The 17,925-nt window shown below is 41.3% G+C and overlaps 1 protein-coding gene across 5 annotated transcripts in view; it reads right to left on the bottom strand.

The window, feature by feature from the left end:
* LOC120032155 (liprin-alpha-2-like) overlaps window positions 1-17,925 on the bottom strand; it is a 278,259-nt gene that overhangs the window by 4,959 nt on the left and 255,375 nt on the right. For 3 of the 5 annotated variants that reach the window (XM_038978121.1, XM_038978122.1, XM_038978125.1), the window contains 5 exons: window positions 9,027-9,028; window positions 8,718-8,776; window positions 5,093-5,174; window positions 3,619-3,819; window positions 807-872 (listed from right to left, as the gene is read on the bottom strand). In XM_038978121.1, the coding sequence (XP_038834049.1) occupies window positions 807-872; window positions 3,619-3,819; window positions 5,093-5,174; window positions 8,718-8,776; window positions 9,027-9,028 (410 nt within the window). The remainder of the gene's footprint in view (window positions 1-806; window positions 873-3,618; window positions 3,820-5,092; window positions 5,175-8,717; window positions 8,777-9,026; window positions 9,029-17,925) is intronic. The other 2 variants (XM_038978123.1, XM_038978124.1) reach the window with 1 other exon arrangement.

Below are 17,925 nucleotides of genomic sequence, written 5' to 3'. Positions count from 1 at the left end.
ATCTTGAGACAGAACCAATTGGTTTTAAATTAACATGTTTGGAACATACTGTATCCGTTTGCAGACCTGTATCTGATTTGATGTAGCTTCTTACACCGGTATTGTACGGTGACTCCTATGTACAATCAGCTGATCACTGTCAGGTTTAAAAGGATGACATTGCTAATGGGAAAAAATAGCATTATGTCTTGACATGTGCTGTATCTAATCAACATCTGGCTGAAACGTACCATAAACACAGGTAATATAGGGTAACTACAGTATGGTACCCAAGGGCAATGCAGCTCCCTGAACCATAGCAGTAACACCAACACATACTGGTAAATATAGGGCAGTGCACCAGTCATTCCAATTAAAAAGCCTTCTTTACCCACTATAATGAAAGGGAGAACTGAGAATGGATGTGATGTGATGCAGTCTAACCACATTATCAACAAACCTACTGTTATTCAATCTCCCTAACCTCCAAATCATATAGGGGGAATTTTTTTAATTGTCACATACACCAGATAGGTGCAGTGAAATGTGTTGTTTTACAGTCTCAGCCATAGTAGTACGCACCCCTGGAGAAAATCGGGGTGAAGTGCCTTACACAAGGGCACAATGACAGATTTTTCACCTTGTCTGCTCAGGTATTCAAACCAGTGACCTTTTGGTTACTGTCCCAATGCTCTAAATGCTAGGCTACCTGCCGTCCTCAGTACAGGCCTCAGTAAAGCAGCCATGGACAGGTCTCAACACTGCAGTGAAAGCAAGAAAAGAGAGAAGTGAGTGAGAGAAGAGGTAAAAGGAGAGGAAGGACTAACCGTTTTCGAGGAGGGTGCTGCGAGGGTCTCCATTTCCTCGTGGGTCACCCATACATTGCCTGACGGCTAGGAGTGCGGTGCCCAAGAGAAGACAGCAGTAGTAGTCCACCAGGAGGGGCAAGCAGTATTAAAGAAGAAGAGCAGCACCACTGTAAGCCAATAGTGTTATAGCATCATGGTCAGATGATGAGCAGGCCCGCCCCTCTGGGGTCAAAGGGCACGCACAGTACACAAACAAACACAGACACAAAACTGATTGAGGTAGAAGTTGTCCTTAACCACAGATCTAGGATCAGATTACTCTACCCCCATCATAACCTCATCCATTAAAGGGGTGAAATACTATCTGATCCTGTAGGGTCAACTTCTGACTTTGGATAAACAAAAACAGCACATAACACAGGAGCAGCCCACCTACACAGGTGCAACACACACGGGCCAAAGGAACACATTTACCATGCATGACAAGACTGGCTCACCATAAGCTAGTGTAGTAGTGGATTAGTACAGGGGTTTGGAGCAAACAGACACAAATACAAACATATCCACCTCAGTCTAGTTTGATATACCTCAGTGTACCACACTGTTAAACCCCTTTCTAACAGACTCAGTCTAGTATGATATACCTCAGTGTACCACACTGTTAAACCCCTTTCTAACAGACTCAGTCTAGTTTGATATACCTCAGTGTACCACACTGTTAAACCCCTTTCTAACAGACTCAGTCTAGTTTGATATACCTCAGTGTTCCACACTGTTAAACCCCTTTCTAACAGACTCAGTCTAGTTTGATATACCTCAGTGTTCCACACTGTTAAACCCCTTTCTAACAGACTCAGTCTAGTTTGATATACCTCAGTGTACCACACTGTTAAACCCCTTTCTAACAGACTCAGTCTAGTTTGATATACCTCAGTGTACCACACTGTTAAACCCCTTTCTAACAGACTCAGTCTAGTTTGATATACCTCAGTGTACCACACTGTTAAACCCCTTTCTAACAGACTCAGTCTAGTTTGATATACCTCAGTGTACCACACTGTTAAACCCCTTTCTAACAGACTCAGTCTAGTTTGATAAACCTCAGTGTTCCATACTGTTAAACCCCTTTCTAACACACTCAGTCTAGTTTGATATACCTCAGTGTTCCACACTGTTAAACCCCTTTCTAACAGACTCAGTCTAGTTTGATATACCTCAGTGTACCACACTGTTAAACCCCTTTCTAACAGACTCAGTCTAGTTTGATATACCTCAGTGTACCACACCGTTAAACCCCATTCCAACCCATTCTAATCTGTTGTTGATTCTAATTTTAGCAGCCATGATTGCTGTGCTTTGCAGCCCCACTGGATCAAGCTGTCATGACCTAGATAAGAACACTTGAGGGGATGACAATCTCTATTAAAGACACCGTACTAAAGGGCTGCTCACGCATGCCTGTTTCACACTATAGAGCTGAGCCAAGCCCAGCTGTACTGGGCAGCACAGTACGGTTCTGGGCGGCCCCATAGGGTGAATCAGACGTCACTGTCTGTGAGCTTAAAGGCAGCAGAATAACCAGAAGCAGAAGTCTGGTATGGAGCAGAAGTCCCACCTTTCTCCCGTCAGTGTTCTGCTTGTCAGGGTTGATTAATCCGGAGTGTAAACTTAAAGTGGTCGTTTGTTTCAGAGGGGCAGTGAACTGACCACCAGTCACAGCAGGAGGCACCAGGGCAGAGGGGGGTCTATAGAGTCATATTCCCAAAGTTCCCTGCTCCGTGTGTGTGTGTGTGAGTGTGTGTGTGAGTGTGAGTGTGTGTGTGTGTGTGTGTGTGTGTGTGTGTGTGTGTGTGTGTGTGTGTGTGTGTGTGAGTGTGTGTGTGTGTGTGTGTGTGTGTGTGTGTGTGTGTGTGTGTGTGTGTGTGTGTGTGTGTGTGTGTGTGTGTGTGTGAGAGAGAGAGGGAGAGTGTGAAAACCCTGCTGGTCATCTATGAACATCTTGGCCATGTTCTGTTATAATCTCCACCCAGCACAGCCAGAAGAAGACTGGCCACCCCTCATAGCCTGGTTCCTCTCTAGGTTTCTTCCTAGGTTCCGGACATTCTAGGGAGTTTTTCCTAGCCACTGTACTTCTTTACCTGCATTGCTTGCTGTTTGGGGTTTTAGGCTGGGTTTCGGTACAGCACTTTGTGACATCAGCTGATGTAAGAAGGGCTTTATAAATAAATTTGATTGAAATTTGATGGATAAAGATACATAGAATAAACAGTTTGTAGCATTAAGCTCAGCAGGTTCCTCAGAGGTTACATGAAATCACCATGACAACTCGGAGCTGTGAAACAGACTGAGGTATAAAATAGCTGTTGTTGTGGTAAATTAGAGTAAATGCTGCAGAGCTGAATTAAGTGCATGAGCTGACTGACACTACTGAGTGATAAACCAGCCTTAACCGGTTTCCTCCCATTCTCTCCAACATTCAGTTACCAACACAAATGATAGAGATACTACACAAGTCAGGTTCTCTGACCGTGCAGGCGTTACAATGCAAACTAGCAGAAATAGCTTCTTGAGTGTCTCTACCCTTGAAGACTATACCATCTGTGTGTATGTATGCATGTGTGTATCGGAGCTAAGAACGTGCCGTAAGCTCACTCAAAATGTCGCCGGTGGAGCTATCGAATAGGTCATGTGTGATGGTGTGATAGAGAAGCCTGGTTAAAGCCCAGTCAGAGGCAGGTTCAGGGAGGCAGCGCTATATGCTAAGCTAACACACTGACGGCAGTTACATGCATGGGTGCATGTGTGTGTGTGTGTGTGTGTGTCAACTCACGGTTCTGGAGGTTGGCGGAGCAGATGGACTGGTGAGGGAGACCATCTCCTGGATGGCCAGGCGTAGTTTGAGGCGGTGCAGGGGGTTACTGATGCCAATCTCCCTCTGGATCTCTGTGTCCGACAGGGCAGACATGATGGCACCGCTCTTCACGTTGGCACGACATGCCGCCACGTACCAGGCGGGCATCCCCAGCCACAACTGAAACAGGAGGAAGACCATTTGTGGTTTCATGTAAAGTAGCGAGTGAGCTTGTTTTTACAAATGATAGGTGATGTGGTGGGAGAACTTGTCTACCATCCTTACTTATGGTAGACAAGTTGTGTAGCGCTTCCTTGTTTTAATAAAGATCTACTGAGAAACAGTAGGGGGCAGTCATGGTTGAAATGTTCACCTTGTATGTCAAGCATGTTCTGTCATGATTAAATGAGGAAAAACTGAATACAGACATAGGATATTTCAATGAAGACAGAAAATAAACTGTGATGATTCATTGATAGGCAACGCCTTCATTTACTTAATGAATACCCATGTTAATATTAAACAACATCACTATGGCCTTTATGAGGTGTATTGTCAAGCAATTACACTCAAACCCATTTGGAATTGATTTAACAGGGAAATGGTGTGCTGGGGAGAAAGTGGCATAGTAAATCACAGAGTAGACCTTTACCAACAGGCCTCTGAGGCTCCCACCAAGGTGACATCAAAATATGGGACACTGTCTCCTATAATATCAGTGAGATCCAGATTCAATCCACTGCCATAGGCCCAACACCAGAGTGTTTCCCAACTCCAGTCCTCCAACATCACACATTGCTGTTATAGCCTGGGACAAACACACCTCATTCAACTCATTGAGGGCTTGATGATCAGTTGACCAGTTGTATCAGGTGTGCTTGTCCAGGGCTACAATAAAAATGAGTACTGTTGGGGGTACTGGAGGACTGGAGTTGGGGAAACACTGGATTAGATAATAGACTTAATATAATAAAGCACAAAGAGTAATGTCAGCCGAAGGCATAATCATTTTATAATAACTCTCGGTAACATGCTGACTACGGCATTGGAGTTCCCCGGGTCGTAATTACAATACAATACATCCAACGATTATGTAACAGCACTGTGTCGTTCCACATCCTTTACCAGTCATGTTTTGATTAAAGGAAAGCATCTGGTCTGCATTTCGAAGAGCCGTATTAGAAAGGGTGACAATTAGGCTGTGGAAAGGCATCGGGTAATTGATTTGAAATGTGAAACATCATCAACGGTCAGAGGTTAGAGGATAATGGGTGTCGTATCTCAGGTGAATGCTGAGTGTGCAGACTGGGGAGTCAAGGAGGAATAGACCACCTCACCGGGGTGGAGAATATTATCTTCTTCACAGAGTGGGAGTCTGGCACAGACCTTGTGAATCTATCCCAGAGGCGGGAGGATTGAGAATGGCTCCAGGCCAGAGTAGAGGAGTGCCTACCTCCAGCCAGGCCACCACTGTGGGGCCGTCCCATTGGGCGAAAGGTAAGCCTTTCCTCCTCGCCTCTTCCAACAGCTCGTGCCTGAGGGCGGGAGCAGAGACATGGGATTAATGCACTGCACACACACATATACTGAGACACTCACACCCCCTCACACAAGGCACTAGTATTACACCGAGATTTTGTGTATGTGTTCACTGTACAGTGCCACACACTTTATCTCTCACAGGCCAGAGCTTTCTGAAAGGGCACGGTCTTATCATACAGTACATCAATCTCTCCATACACACACTGCATGTAAAATGAGTTTCTCTCTCTCCCCCCCCCCCCTCTCTCTCTCTCTCTCTCTCTCTCTCTCTCTCTCTCTCTCTCTCTCTCTCTCTCTCTCTCTCTCTCTCTCTCTGCCTCTCTCTCTCTCTCTCTACCCCTCTCTCTCTCTCTCTACCCCTCTCTCTCTCTCTGCCCCTCTCTCTCTCTCTGCCCCTCTCTCTCTCACCATCTGGTCCAGACACACCTTGAAGGGAGGGACAGCTAGGGCTGCTGGGCTGGTGACTGAAGCCTGACTTTGAGTTGTTAATCTGAAGAACCACCAATCTCCACTTGCCTCTGTGCTGCAGCTGGGAATGTGTTACTACTGCTGAAATACTAACTACAGAGAGACTGGGCTTTTTCTGCTGACTGCGATATCCTTTTGAGAGTCTTGCTGAATGTATTCTTTCTGGCCATCTTTAAATCGTGTTTGGTGTCTTTATTCACATTCTTTGATGGAATACTGCATTTTTGTGTGGCGGTGGAAGTGTTCAATAGGTAAACTAAGATGGCCCGAGTGAAATAGAGAAATGTGTTATTTATGCTGAGCACCACTTTGAAAGCAGTGCTAAGCACTCCCGCCGCCATACTCAGCTCAGAGTAAATTGCACCTTATCTAGGGAGAGCAGAGGAGAGGAGGTTCTCTTTACTCAGTCATGTACCAGGCAATTTGTAATATGCTGATTCCTGCGACACCAACTCTGTGAAAAGTCTATATAAATGTGTGTTTGGGGTATGTGTGTGGTTGTCTCATCTTTATTGCTGTGTGCACACTGTTAACTAATGGAGTTGGGGAGCAGATGGATGGGAGGCCTATGGCGTAGAAAAGAACCAGAGAGGCTACGCTAGAGAGATACCTAACTGTGGAACGTTACTTCCTGAAGACAGTTGATAGTGTCTGACTGGTCTAAGAGTCTGAATATAGAGAGGGCCTGTTGAGCTGATAAATACATAACTCACACAACATGCTACACACATAAAAACAGACTTCTGAAGATACAATTCTATTCAGTGAACAGAATAATACATGAGAGTTCGAAGGCAGAAACTAGTTCCTGAGTGCAGCTAAAATGTCTTCCATCTGGAGACATAGTGGCCAACATGAGGCATATGGAGAAAAGGCACGTGACACATTATGTATGTGACTTGGTCAGAGTTGAAGGCCTCAGTGCAGAGAAAGGGCACTTGAATACACCATACAAAGACTGAATGGACTGACACACAACATAGGAGATGTGTCCATTGATATTAATCAATAATCAATTGTTTCCATTCAATGTCGTATCAATACAACAGGCATTTAGATAGATACGTTCATGTCAGGTTGTTATGGATGAGGTATACATCCACTGAACATAGCTGGGAAAGGAAGGAAACAGTTATGACAAAGAAAATAAAACAACAAGATATGACGCCCCATAACCCGGTATCAGAACCGGTTATATCTCACAGTCACAGATATAGAAACACGCACAAGGAAGGAGGAAGGTGTTGGACATTCCAAGTATAAAAATCAACCCCATTAACGGGTGACGGCACACATTCTTTGTCCAGCCATGGATGCAGCCGCCACTGCACTGTGAGGGAGAAACATTTTATACGGTAAATGAAAAGATAGAAAGATCGAAAGGAAGAAAGATAGCTAGAAAGCAAGGGGTCATTAACAGCCATAGAGGGTCAGAGTAACGTCAGCTTTGGCACCGGCCATTGGGAGGGGGACAGATGGATGGACAGGGGTGGACAGACGGCACAGCGCTGACAATGGAGATGTCCAGGTGTCACACTGTCACAACTTACCCGCTTCTTTAGTCACAGGATGAGAGGGAGGGAGGAAGAGTACAAGGAGAGAGAGAGAGGAAGAGAAAGTGACGGGAGACAAAAAGTGCACAATTGTTAATGAGTTAACAGCACCCCCTTACCACCACCTTGCCCCCAAAACACACACGAATGCACAAACACACACACACACACACACACACTGCCCATACATGCACGGACACATATTCAAACACACACACACACACACACACATGGATGCAGGCACCCACACACACACACACACACACACAGCAAAATAGAAACAGGCTCTCAAGTAGACAGGTGACAAGAGCTTTTCCAAAGACTGACATTAGAACAGTAGAATGACAAGTCAAAGAGTAGTATTGGTTAGCAAAAGAACAGCCACTTTCTTCTTCTCTTTGGTTGATGCAGCTTTTTACAGCATCGCGTGCAGGCAGACGAAAGATAATGCACTTGGGGCAAGACACCTGCAATGCATTGGTTCACATTCTTCACAGGAACAAACCAGCCAAATGCCAAACATTACCCAACACATCACACATACACAACACATCAGCAATGAACCAATGAACGATCACGATATTGACCAGGCTGAAAATGTCAATGTAAATTCAGCAGGCAGTTCAATAGCATGCACTGGAGGAGAGCATCAAGATGCAAGGCGGTCCACTTCCTGGAAAACTGGAGAATCGACACCAAATAGAACACAGTCGTCATCATCATAATACCTTCTATTGATCATCTGTAAGGGTGGGAAAGTTATTTGTCATGACAACTCAAAGCTCGCCTATAGAGAACGCATTTGTCATTTGGCACTGACACAGTAGACACATACATCCCCAGTTGAAAGGAGAGGAAACTTGCACATGAGGGAACCCCCCTGTTTTGTCGTTCATGTGTGGGTTTAAAGGAGGACTATATCTGGAAAACCAAACCAAAAGCATGAACTAAAAATCGTAGGCATACAATGTGTGACATGAATAGACTTCTAACCCAATCAATAGTCTGACTGTGTTTGGTTAGGAGGGGGATCCCTCTATTGTACGTCTATTCAGGTTCCTGGTCTGTATTGATCCTCTCACTGCTGGAGAGTGGGAGTATTGGAGATGTATCTTCTATCCAGCCACATGGGCAACTGCCTCCTATACAGGGAAAGGACTAATGAAACCAGAGATTCCTCACCAGCCACTGTGTACGGGGTCAAAGGTTGGAAACAGGATAATGATCTCTATTTAGATTTACTATAGACAGACACTGCTGTCTGGCACATAAAAAGGTGTGTGCATCATAACACTTTACTACAGTAGTGTCATGTACCGTAGATTAACACAGGGGGGTGTTAGTACTGGTGTGGTACATTGCCCAGTGTTTCCAGTGACACAGGTATGATTTATCTCCCACTGGTTGTGATGTGAGCCAAGCGAGTATTATTGAGCGCAAGGTTGCTGTTTGTTTGGGGTGAAATGCTGTGGTGGCAGGTTTGATGGGCAGGAGGGGGGTGTTGTGAAAGCTTACTTCTTTTTCAGCCGGCGGTCTTTCTCAGCCTGAGTCCCCAGCTTCCCCACAGCCATGTCCTGACCCAGGTCTGGATCAGACGCTCCTGTGAGAGAGGGAGAATGGGACGTTACTGCACTGCCTGCATGGCTCATAGAAATCATCCCGTGTAGATAGCATCCAGACAGTACTAGCAAGGAGCCACACTTATCTCCTCTGAATCTGTACTCAACAGAGAGTTTACACTTTTTCATAGTCACATAATCTACTTCACACAGATGGCAGAGTCATTAGAGGTGATGTTTGGATGGTGAGGTGGTAAGTCATAACCTCTGTGACAAGTATCATCTAACATAATACAGGCAGGTTAGGGCCCTCAGATCCTTAAAAAAGTTCTACAGCTGCACCGTCGAGAGCATCTTGACTGACTGCATCACCATTTGGTATGGCAATTGGCCAGCACAGTACATCCCTGACGTTGAGCGACCTGCCATCCAGGATCTCTATATCAGGCAGGGTCAGAGGAAGGCCCCAGAAATTGGGCATTTGAGATAGCTTCTATCCCAAAGCCAAAAGAAAAATAGTCAATTAATGGTACCTGAACTATCTGCACTAACTCTCTTGCACTGAGCCTATGTACACTCACTAGACTATATATACACAACATACTGTATACATCTTATATATCTTTTATACTGATAACAAGTTCAAACAGGTGCCATTAATACAGGTAACGAGTGGAGGACAGAGGAGCCTCTTAAAGAAGAAGTTACAGGTCTGTGAGAGCCAGAAATCTTGCTTGTTTGTAGGTGACCAAAAACTTATTTTCCACCATAATTTGCAAATAAATTCATTAAAAATCCTACAATATGATTTTCTGGATTTTTTTTTCTCATTTTGTCTGTCATAGTTAAAGTGTACCTATGATGAAAATTACAGGCCTCTCTCATCTTTTTAAGTGGGAGAACTTGCACAATTGGTGGCTGACTAAATACTTTTTTGCCCCACTGTATAGTCTAGTGAGTGTGTATATGGTGTGTATATATAGTCTAGTGAGTGTGTATATGGTGTGTATATATAGTCTAGTGAGTGTGTATATGGTGTGTATATATAGTCTAGTGAGTGTGTATATGGTGTGTATATATAGTCTAGTGAGTGTGTATATGGTGTGTATATACGAGACTACATATACACACCATATACACAATCACTAGACTATATATACACACCATATACACACTCACTAGACTATATGTACACACACTCACTCAGACACACTACACTGTCACTCCCACACAAATCCCTCACACATTCAAACATGCACGCACACACACGCACACGCACACACACACAATTTGCTGCTGCTATTCTGTTCTTTATTTTACTCATATTATTATCTATCCTGATGCCTAGTCACTTTACCCTGCCTTCATGTACATATCTACCTCAAATACCTTACTATAATCTATTCTGATGCCCAGTCACTTTACCCTGCCTTCATGTACATATCTACCTCAAATACCTTATTATTATCTATCCTGATGCCTAGTCACTTTACCCTGCCTTCATGTACATATCTACCTCAAATACCTTACTATTATTATCTATCCGGATGCCTAGTCACTTTACCCTGCCTTCATGTACATATCTACCTCAAATACCTTATTGTTATCTATCCTGATGCCTAGTCACTTTACCCTGCCTTCATGTACATATCTACCTCAAATACCTTATTATTATCTATCCTGATGCCTAGTCACTTTACCCTGCCTTCATGTACATATCTACCTCAAATACCTTATTATTATCTATCCTGATGCCTAGTCACTTTACCCTGCCTTCATGTACATATCTACCTCAAATACCTTATTATTATCTATCCTGATGCCTAGTCACTTTACCCTGCCTTCATGTACATATCTACCTCAAATACCTTACTATTATTATCTATCCGGATGCCTAGTCACTTTACCCTGCCTTCATGTACATATCTACCTCAAATACCTTATTATTATCTATCCTGATGCCTAGTCACTTTACCCTGCCTTCATGTACATATCTACCTCAAATACCTTATTATTATCTATCCTGATGCCTAGTCACTTTACCCTGCCTTCATGTACATATCTACCTCAAATACCTTACTATTATTATCTATCCGGATGCCTAGTCACTTTACCCTGCCTTCATGTACATATCTACCTCAAATACCTTATTATTATCTACGCTGATGCCTAGTCACTTTACCCTGCCTTCATGTACATATCTACCTCAAATACCTTATTATTATCTATCCTGATACCCAGTCACTTTACCCTGCCTTCATGTACATATCTACCTCAAATACCTTATTATCTATCCTGATGTCCAGTCACTTTACCCTGCCTTCATGTACATATCTACCTCAAATACCTTACTATTATTATCTATCCTGATGCCTAGTCACTTTACCCTGCCTTCATGTACATATCTACCTCAAATACCTTATTATTATCTATCCTGATACCCAGTCACTTTACCCTGCCTTCATGTACATATCTACCTCAAATACCTTATTATCTATCCTGATGCCCAGTCACTTTACCCTGCCTTCATGTACATATCTACCTCAAATACCTTATTATTATCTATCCTGATGCCTAGTCACTTTACCCTGCCTTCATGTACATATCTACCTCAAATACCTTATTATTATCTATCCTGATGCCCAGTCACTTTACCCTGCCTTCATGTACATATCTACCTCAAATACCTTATTATTATCTATCCTGATGTCTAGTCACTTTACCCTGCCTTCATGAACATATCTACCTCAAATACCTTATTATTATCTACGCTGATGCCTAGTCACTTTACCCTGCCTTCATATACATATCTAACTCAAATACCTTATTATTATCTATCCTGATACCTAGTCACTTTACCCTGCCTTCATGTACATATCTACCTCAAATACCTTATTATCTATCCTGATGTCTAGTCACTTTACCCTGCCTTCATGTACATATCTACCTCAAATACCTTATTATTATATATCCTGATGCCTAGTCACTTTACCCTACCTTCATGTACATATCTACCTCAAATACCTTACTATTATCTATCCTGATGCCCAGTCACTTTACCCTACCTTCATGTACATATCTACCTCAAATACCTTATTATTATATATCCTGATGCCCAGTCACTTTACCCTACCTTCATGTACATATCTACCTCAAATACCTTATTATTATATATCCTGATGCCTAGTCACTTTACCCTGCCTTCATGTACATATCTACCTCAAATACCTTATTATTATTATCTATCCGGATGCCTAGTCACTTTACCCTGCCTTCATGTACATATCTACCTCAAATACCTTATTATCTATCCTGATGCCCAGTCACTTTACCCTGCCTTCATGTACATATCTACCTCAAATACCTTATTATCTATCCTGATGCCCAGTCACTTTACCCTGCCTTCATGTACATATCTACCTCAAATACCTTATTATTATCTATCCTGATGCCCAGTCACTTTACCCTGCCTTCATGTACATATCTACCTCAAATACCTTATTATCTATCCTGATGCCCAGTCACTTTACCCTGCCTTCATGTACATATCTACCTCAAATACCTTATTATTATCTATCCTGATGCCCAGTCACTTTACCCTGCCTTCATGTACATATCTACCTCAAATACCTTATTATCTATCCTGATGCCCAGTCACTTTACCCTGCCTTCATGTACATATCTACCTCAAATACCTTATTATCTATCCTGATGCCCAGTCACTTTACCCTGCCTTCATGTACATATCTACCTCAAATACCTTATTATTATCTATCCTGATGCCTAGTCACTTTACCCTGCCTTCATGTACATATCTACCTCAAATACCTTATTATTATCTACCCTGATGCCTAGTCACTTTACCCTGCCTTCATGTACATATCTACCTCAAATACCTTATTATTATCTACGCTGATGCCTAGTCACTTTACCCTGCCTTCATGTACATATCTACCTCAAATACCTTATTATTATCTATCCTGATACCCAGTCACTTTACCCTGCCTTCATGTACATATCTACCTCAAATACCTTATTATCTATCCTGATGCCCAGTCACTTTACCCTGCCTTCATGTACATATCTACCTCAAATACCTTACTATTATTATCTATCCTGATGCCTAGTCACTTTACCCTGCCTTCATGTACATATCTACCTCAAATACCTTATTATTATCTATCCTGATACCCAGTCACTTTACCCTGCCTTCATGTACATATCTACCTCAAATACCTTATTATCTATCCTGATGCCCAGTCACTTTACCCTGCCTTCATGTACATATCTACCTCAAATACCTTATTATTATCTATCCTGATGCCTAGTCACTTTACCCTGCCTTCATGTACATATCTACCTCAAATACCTTATTATTATCTATCCTGATGCCCAGTCACTTTACCCTGCCTTCATGTACATATCTACCTCAAATACCTTATTATTATCTATCCTGATGTCTAGTCACTTTACCCTGCATTCATGAACATATCTACCTCAAATACCTTATTATTATCTATCCTGATGCCTAGTCACTTTACCCTGCCTTCATATACATATCTACCTCAAATACCTTATTATTATCTATCCTGATACCTAGTCACTTTACCCTGCCTTCATGTACATATCTACCTCAAATACCTTATTATCTATCCTGATGTCTAGTCACTTTACCCTGCCTTCATGTACATATCTACCTCAAATACCTTATTATTATATATCCTGATGCCTAGTCACTTTACCCTACCTTCATGTACATATCTACCTCAAATACCTTACTATTATCTATCCTGATGCCCAGTCACTTTACCCTACCTTCATGTACATATCTACCTCAAATACCTTATTATTATATATCCTGATGCCCAGTCACTTTACCCTACCTTCATGTACATATCTACCTCAAATACCTTATTATTATATATCCTGATGCCTAGTCACTTTACCCTGCCTTCATGTACATATCTACCTCAAATACCTTATTATCTATCCTGATGTCTAGTCACTTTACCCTGCCTTCATGTACATATCTACCTCAAATACCTTACTATTATTATCTATCCTGATGCCCAGTCACTTTACCCTGCCTTCATGTACATATCTACCTCAAATACCTTATTATTATTATCTATCCGGATGCCTAGTCACTTTACCCTGCGTTCATGTACATATCAACCTCAAATACCTTATTATTATCTATCCTGATGACTAGTCACTTTACCCTGCCTTCATGTACATATCTACCTCAAATACCTTACTATTATCTATCCTGATGCTCAGTCACTTTACCCTGCCTTCATGTACATATCTACCTCAAATACCTTATTATTATCTGTCCTGATGCCCAGTCACTTTACCCTGCCTTCATGTACATATCTACCTCAAATACCTTATTATTATCTATCCTGATGCCTAGTCACTTTACCCTGCCTTCATGTACATATCTACCTCAAATACCTTATTATTATCTATCCTGATGCCCAGTCACTTTACCCTGCCTTCATGTACATATCTACCTCAAATACCTTATTATTATCTATCCTGATACCCAGTCACTTTACCCTGCCTTCATGTACATATCTACCTCAAATACCTTATTATCTATCCTGATGCCCAGTCACTTTACCCTGCCTTCATGTACATATCTACCTCAAATACCTTACTATTATTATCTATCCTGATGCCTAGTCACTTTACCCTGCCTTCATATACATATCTACCTCAAATACCTTATTATTATCTATCCTGATAGCTAGTCACTTTACCCTGCCTTCATGTACATATCTACCTCAAATACCTTATTATCTATCCTGATGTCTAGTCACTTTACCCTGCCTTCATGTACATATCTACCTCAAATACCTTATTATTATATATCCTGATGCCTAGTCACTTTACCCTACCTTCATGTACATATCTACCTCAAATACCTTACTATTATCTATCCTGATGCCCAGTCACTTTACCCTACCTTCATGTACATATCTACCTCAAATACCTTATTATTATATATCCTGATGCCCAGTCACTTTACCCTACCTTCATGTACATATCTACCTCAAATACCTTATTATCTATCCTGATGCCCAGTCACTTTACCCTGCCTTCATGTACATATCTACCTCAAATACCTTATTATCTAGCCTGATGCCCAGTCACTTTACCCTGCCTTCATGTACATATCTACCTCAAATACCTTATTATTATCTACGCTGATGCCTAGTCACTTTACCCTGCCTTCATGTACATATCTACCTCAAATACCTTATTATTATCTATCCTGATACCCAGTCACTTTACCCTGCCTTCATGTACATATCTACCTCAAATACCTTATTATCTATCCTGATGCCCAGTCACTTTACCCTGCCTTCATGTACATATCTACCTCAAATACCTTACTATTATTATCTATCCTGATGCCTAGTCACTTTACCCTGCCTTCATGTACATATCTACCTCAAATACCTTATTATTATCTATCCTGATACCCAGTCACTTTACCCTGCCTTCATGTACATATCTACCTCAAATACCTTATTATCTATCCTGATGCCAGTCACTTTACCCTGCCTTCATGTACATATCTACCTCAAATACCTTATTATTATCTATCCTGATGCCTAGTCACTTTACCCTGCCTTCATGTACATATCTACCTCAAATACCTTATTATTATCTATCCTGATGCCCAGTCACTTTACCCTGCCTTCATGTACATATCTACCTCAAATACCTTATTATTATCTATCCTGATGTCTAGTCACTTTACCCTGCCTTCATGAACATATCTACCTCAAATACCTTATTATTATCTATCCTGATGCCTAGTCACTTTACCCTGCCTTCATATACATATCTACCTCAAATACCTTATTATTATCTATCCTGATACCTAGTCACTTTACCCTGCCTTCATGTACATATCTACCTCAAATACCTTATTATCTATCCTGATGTCTAGTCACTTTACCCTGCCTTCATGTACATATCTACCTCAAATACCTTATTATTATATATCCTGATGCCTAGTCACTTTACCCTACCTTCATGTACATATCTACCTCAAATACCTTACTATTATCTATCCTGATGCCCAGTCACTTTACCCTACCTTCATGTACATATCTACCTCAAATACCTTATTATTATATATCCTGATGCCCAGTCACTTTACCCTACCTTCATGTACATATCTACCTCAAATACCTTATTATTATATATCCTGATGCCTAGTCACTTTACCCTGCCTTCATGTACATATCTACCTCAAATACCTTATTATCTATCCTGATGTCTAGTCACTTTACCCTGCCTTCATGTACATATCTACCTCAAATACCTTACTATTATTATCTATCCTGATGCCCAGTCACTTTACCCTGCCTTCATGTACATATCTACCTCAAATACCTTATTATTATTATCTATCCGGATGCCTAGTCACTTTACCCTGCGTTCATGTACATATCAACCTCAAATACCTTATTATTATCTATCCTGATGACTAGTCACTTTACCCTGCCTTCATGTACATATCTACCTCAAATACCTTACTATTATCTATCCTGATGCTCAGTCACTTTACCCTGCCTTCATGTACATATCTACCTCAAATACCTTATTATTATCTGTCCTGATGCCCAGTCACTTTACCCTGCCTTCATGTACATATCTACCTCAAATACCTTATTATTATCTATCCTGATGCCTAGTCACTTTACCCTGCCTTCATGTACATATCTACCTCAAATACCTTATTATTATCTATCCTGATGCCCAGTCACTTTACCCTGCCTTCATGTACATATCTACCTCAAATACCTTATTATTATCTATCCTGATACCCAGTCACTTTACCCTGCCTTCATGTACATATCTACCTCAAATACCTTATTATCTATCCTGATGCCCAGTCACTTTACCCTGCCTTCATGTACATATCTACCTCAAATACCTTACTATTATTATCTATCCTGATGCCTAGTCACTTTACCCTGCCTTCATGTACATATCTACCTCAAATACCTTATTATCTATCCTGATGCCTAGTCACTTTACCCTGCCTTCATGTACATATCTACCTCAAATACCTTATTATTATCTATCCTGATGCCTAGTCACTTTACCCTGCCTTCATGTACATATCTACCTCAAATACCTTATTATTATCTATCCTGATGTCTAGTCACTTTACCCTGCCTTCATGTACATATCTACCTCAAATACCTTATTATTATCTATCCTGATGCCTAGTCACTTTACCCTGCCTTCATGTACATATCTACCTCAAATACCTTATTATTATCTATCCTGATGCCTAGTCACTTTACCCTGCCTTCATGTACATATCTACCTCAAATACCTTATTATCTATCCTGATGTCTAGTCACTTTACCATGCCTTCATGTACATATCTACCTCAAATACCTTATTATTATATATCCTGATGCCTAGTCACTTTACCCTACCTTCATGTACATATCTACCTCAAATACCTTACTATTATCTATCCTGATGCCAGTCACTTTACCCTACCTTCATGTACATATCTACCTCAAATACCTTATTATTATCTATCCTGATGCCTAGTCACTTTACCCTGCCTTCATGTACATATCTACCTCAAATACCTTATTATTATCTATCCTGATGCCTAGTCACTTTACCCTGCCTTCATGTACATATCTACCTCAAATACCTTATTATTATCTATCCTGATGCCTAGTCACTTTACCCTGCCTTCATGTACATATCTACCTCAAATACCTTATTATTATCTATCCTGATGCCTAGTCACTTTACCCTGCCTTCATGTACATATCTACCTCAAATACCTTATTATTATCTATCCTGATGCCTAGTCACTTTACCCTGCCTTCATGTACATATCTACCTCAAATACCTTATTATTATCTATCCTGATGCCTAGTCACTTTACCCTGCCTTCATGTACATATCTACCTCAAATACCTTATTATTATCTATCCTGATGCCTAGTCACTTTACCCTGCCTTCATGTACATATCTACCTCAAATACCTTATTATTATCTATCCTGATGCCTAGTCACTTTACCCTGCCTTCATGTACATATCTACCTCAAATACCTTATTATTATCTATCCTGATGCTAGTCACTTTACCCTGCCTTCATGTACATATC

This window comes from Salvelinus namaycush, chromosome 38, assembly GCF_016432855.1.
Source record: "Salvelinus namaycush isolate Seneca chromosome 38, SaNama_1.0, whole genome shotgun sequence".
NCBI classification, from domain to species: domain Eukaryota; kingdom Metazoa; phylum Chordata; class Actinopteri; order Salmoniformes; family Salmonidae; genus Salvelinus; species Salvelinus namaycush.
The sequence above is the reverse complement of the archived record's forward strand: the minus strand, read 5'-3'. Positions and strand labels throughout refer to the sequence as shown.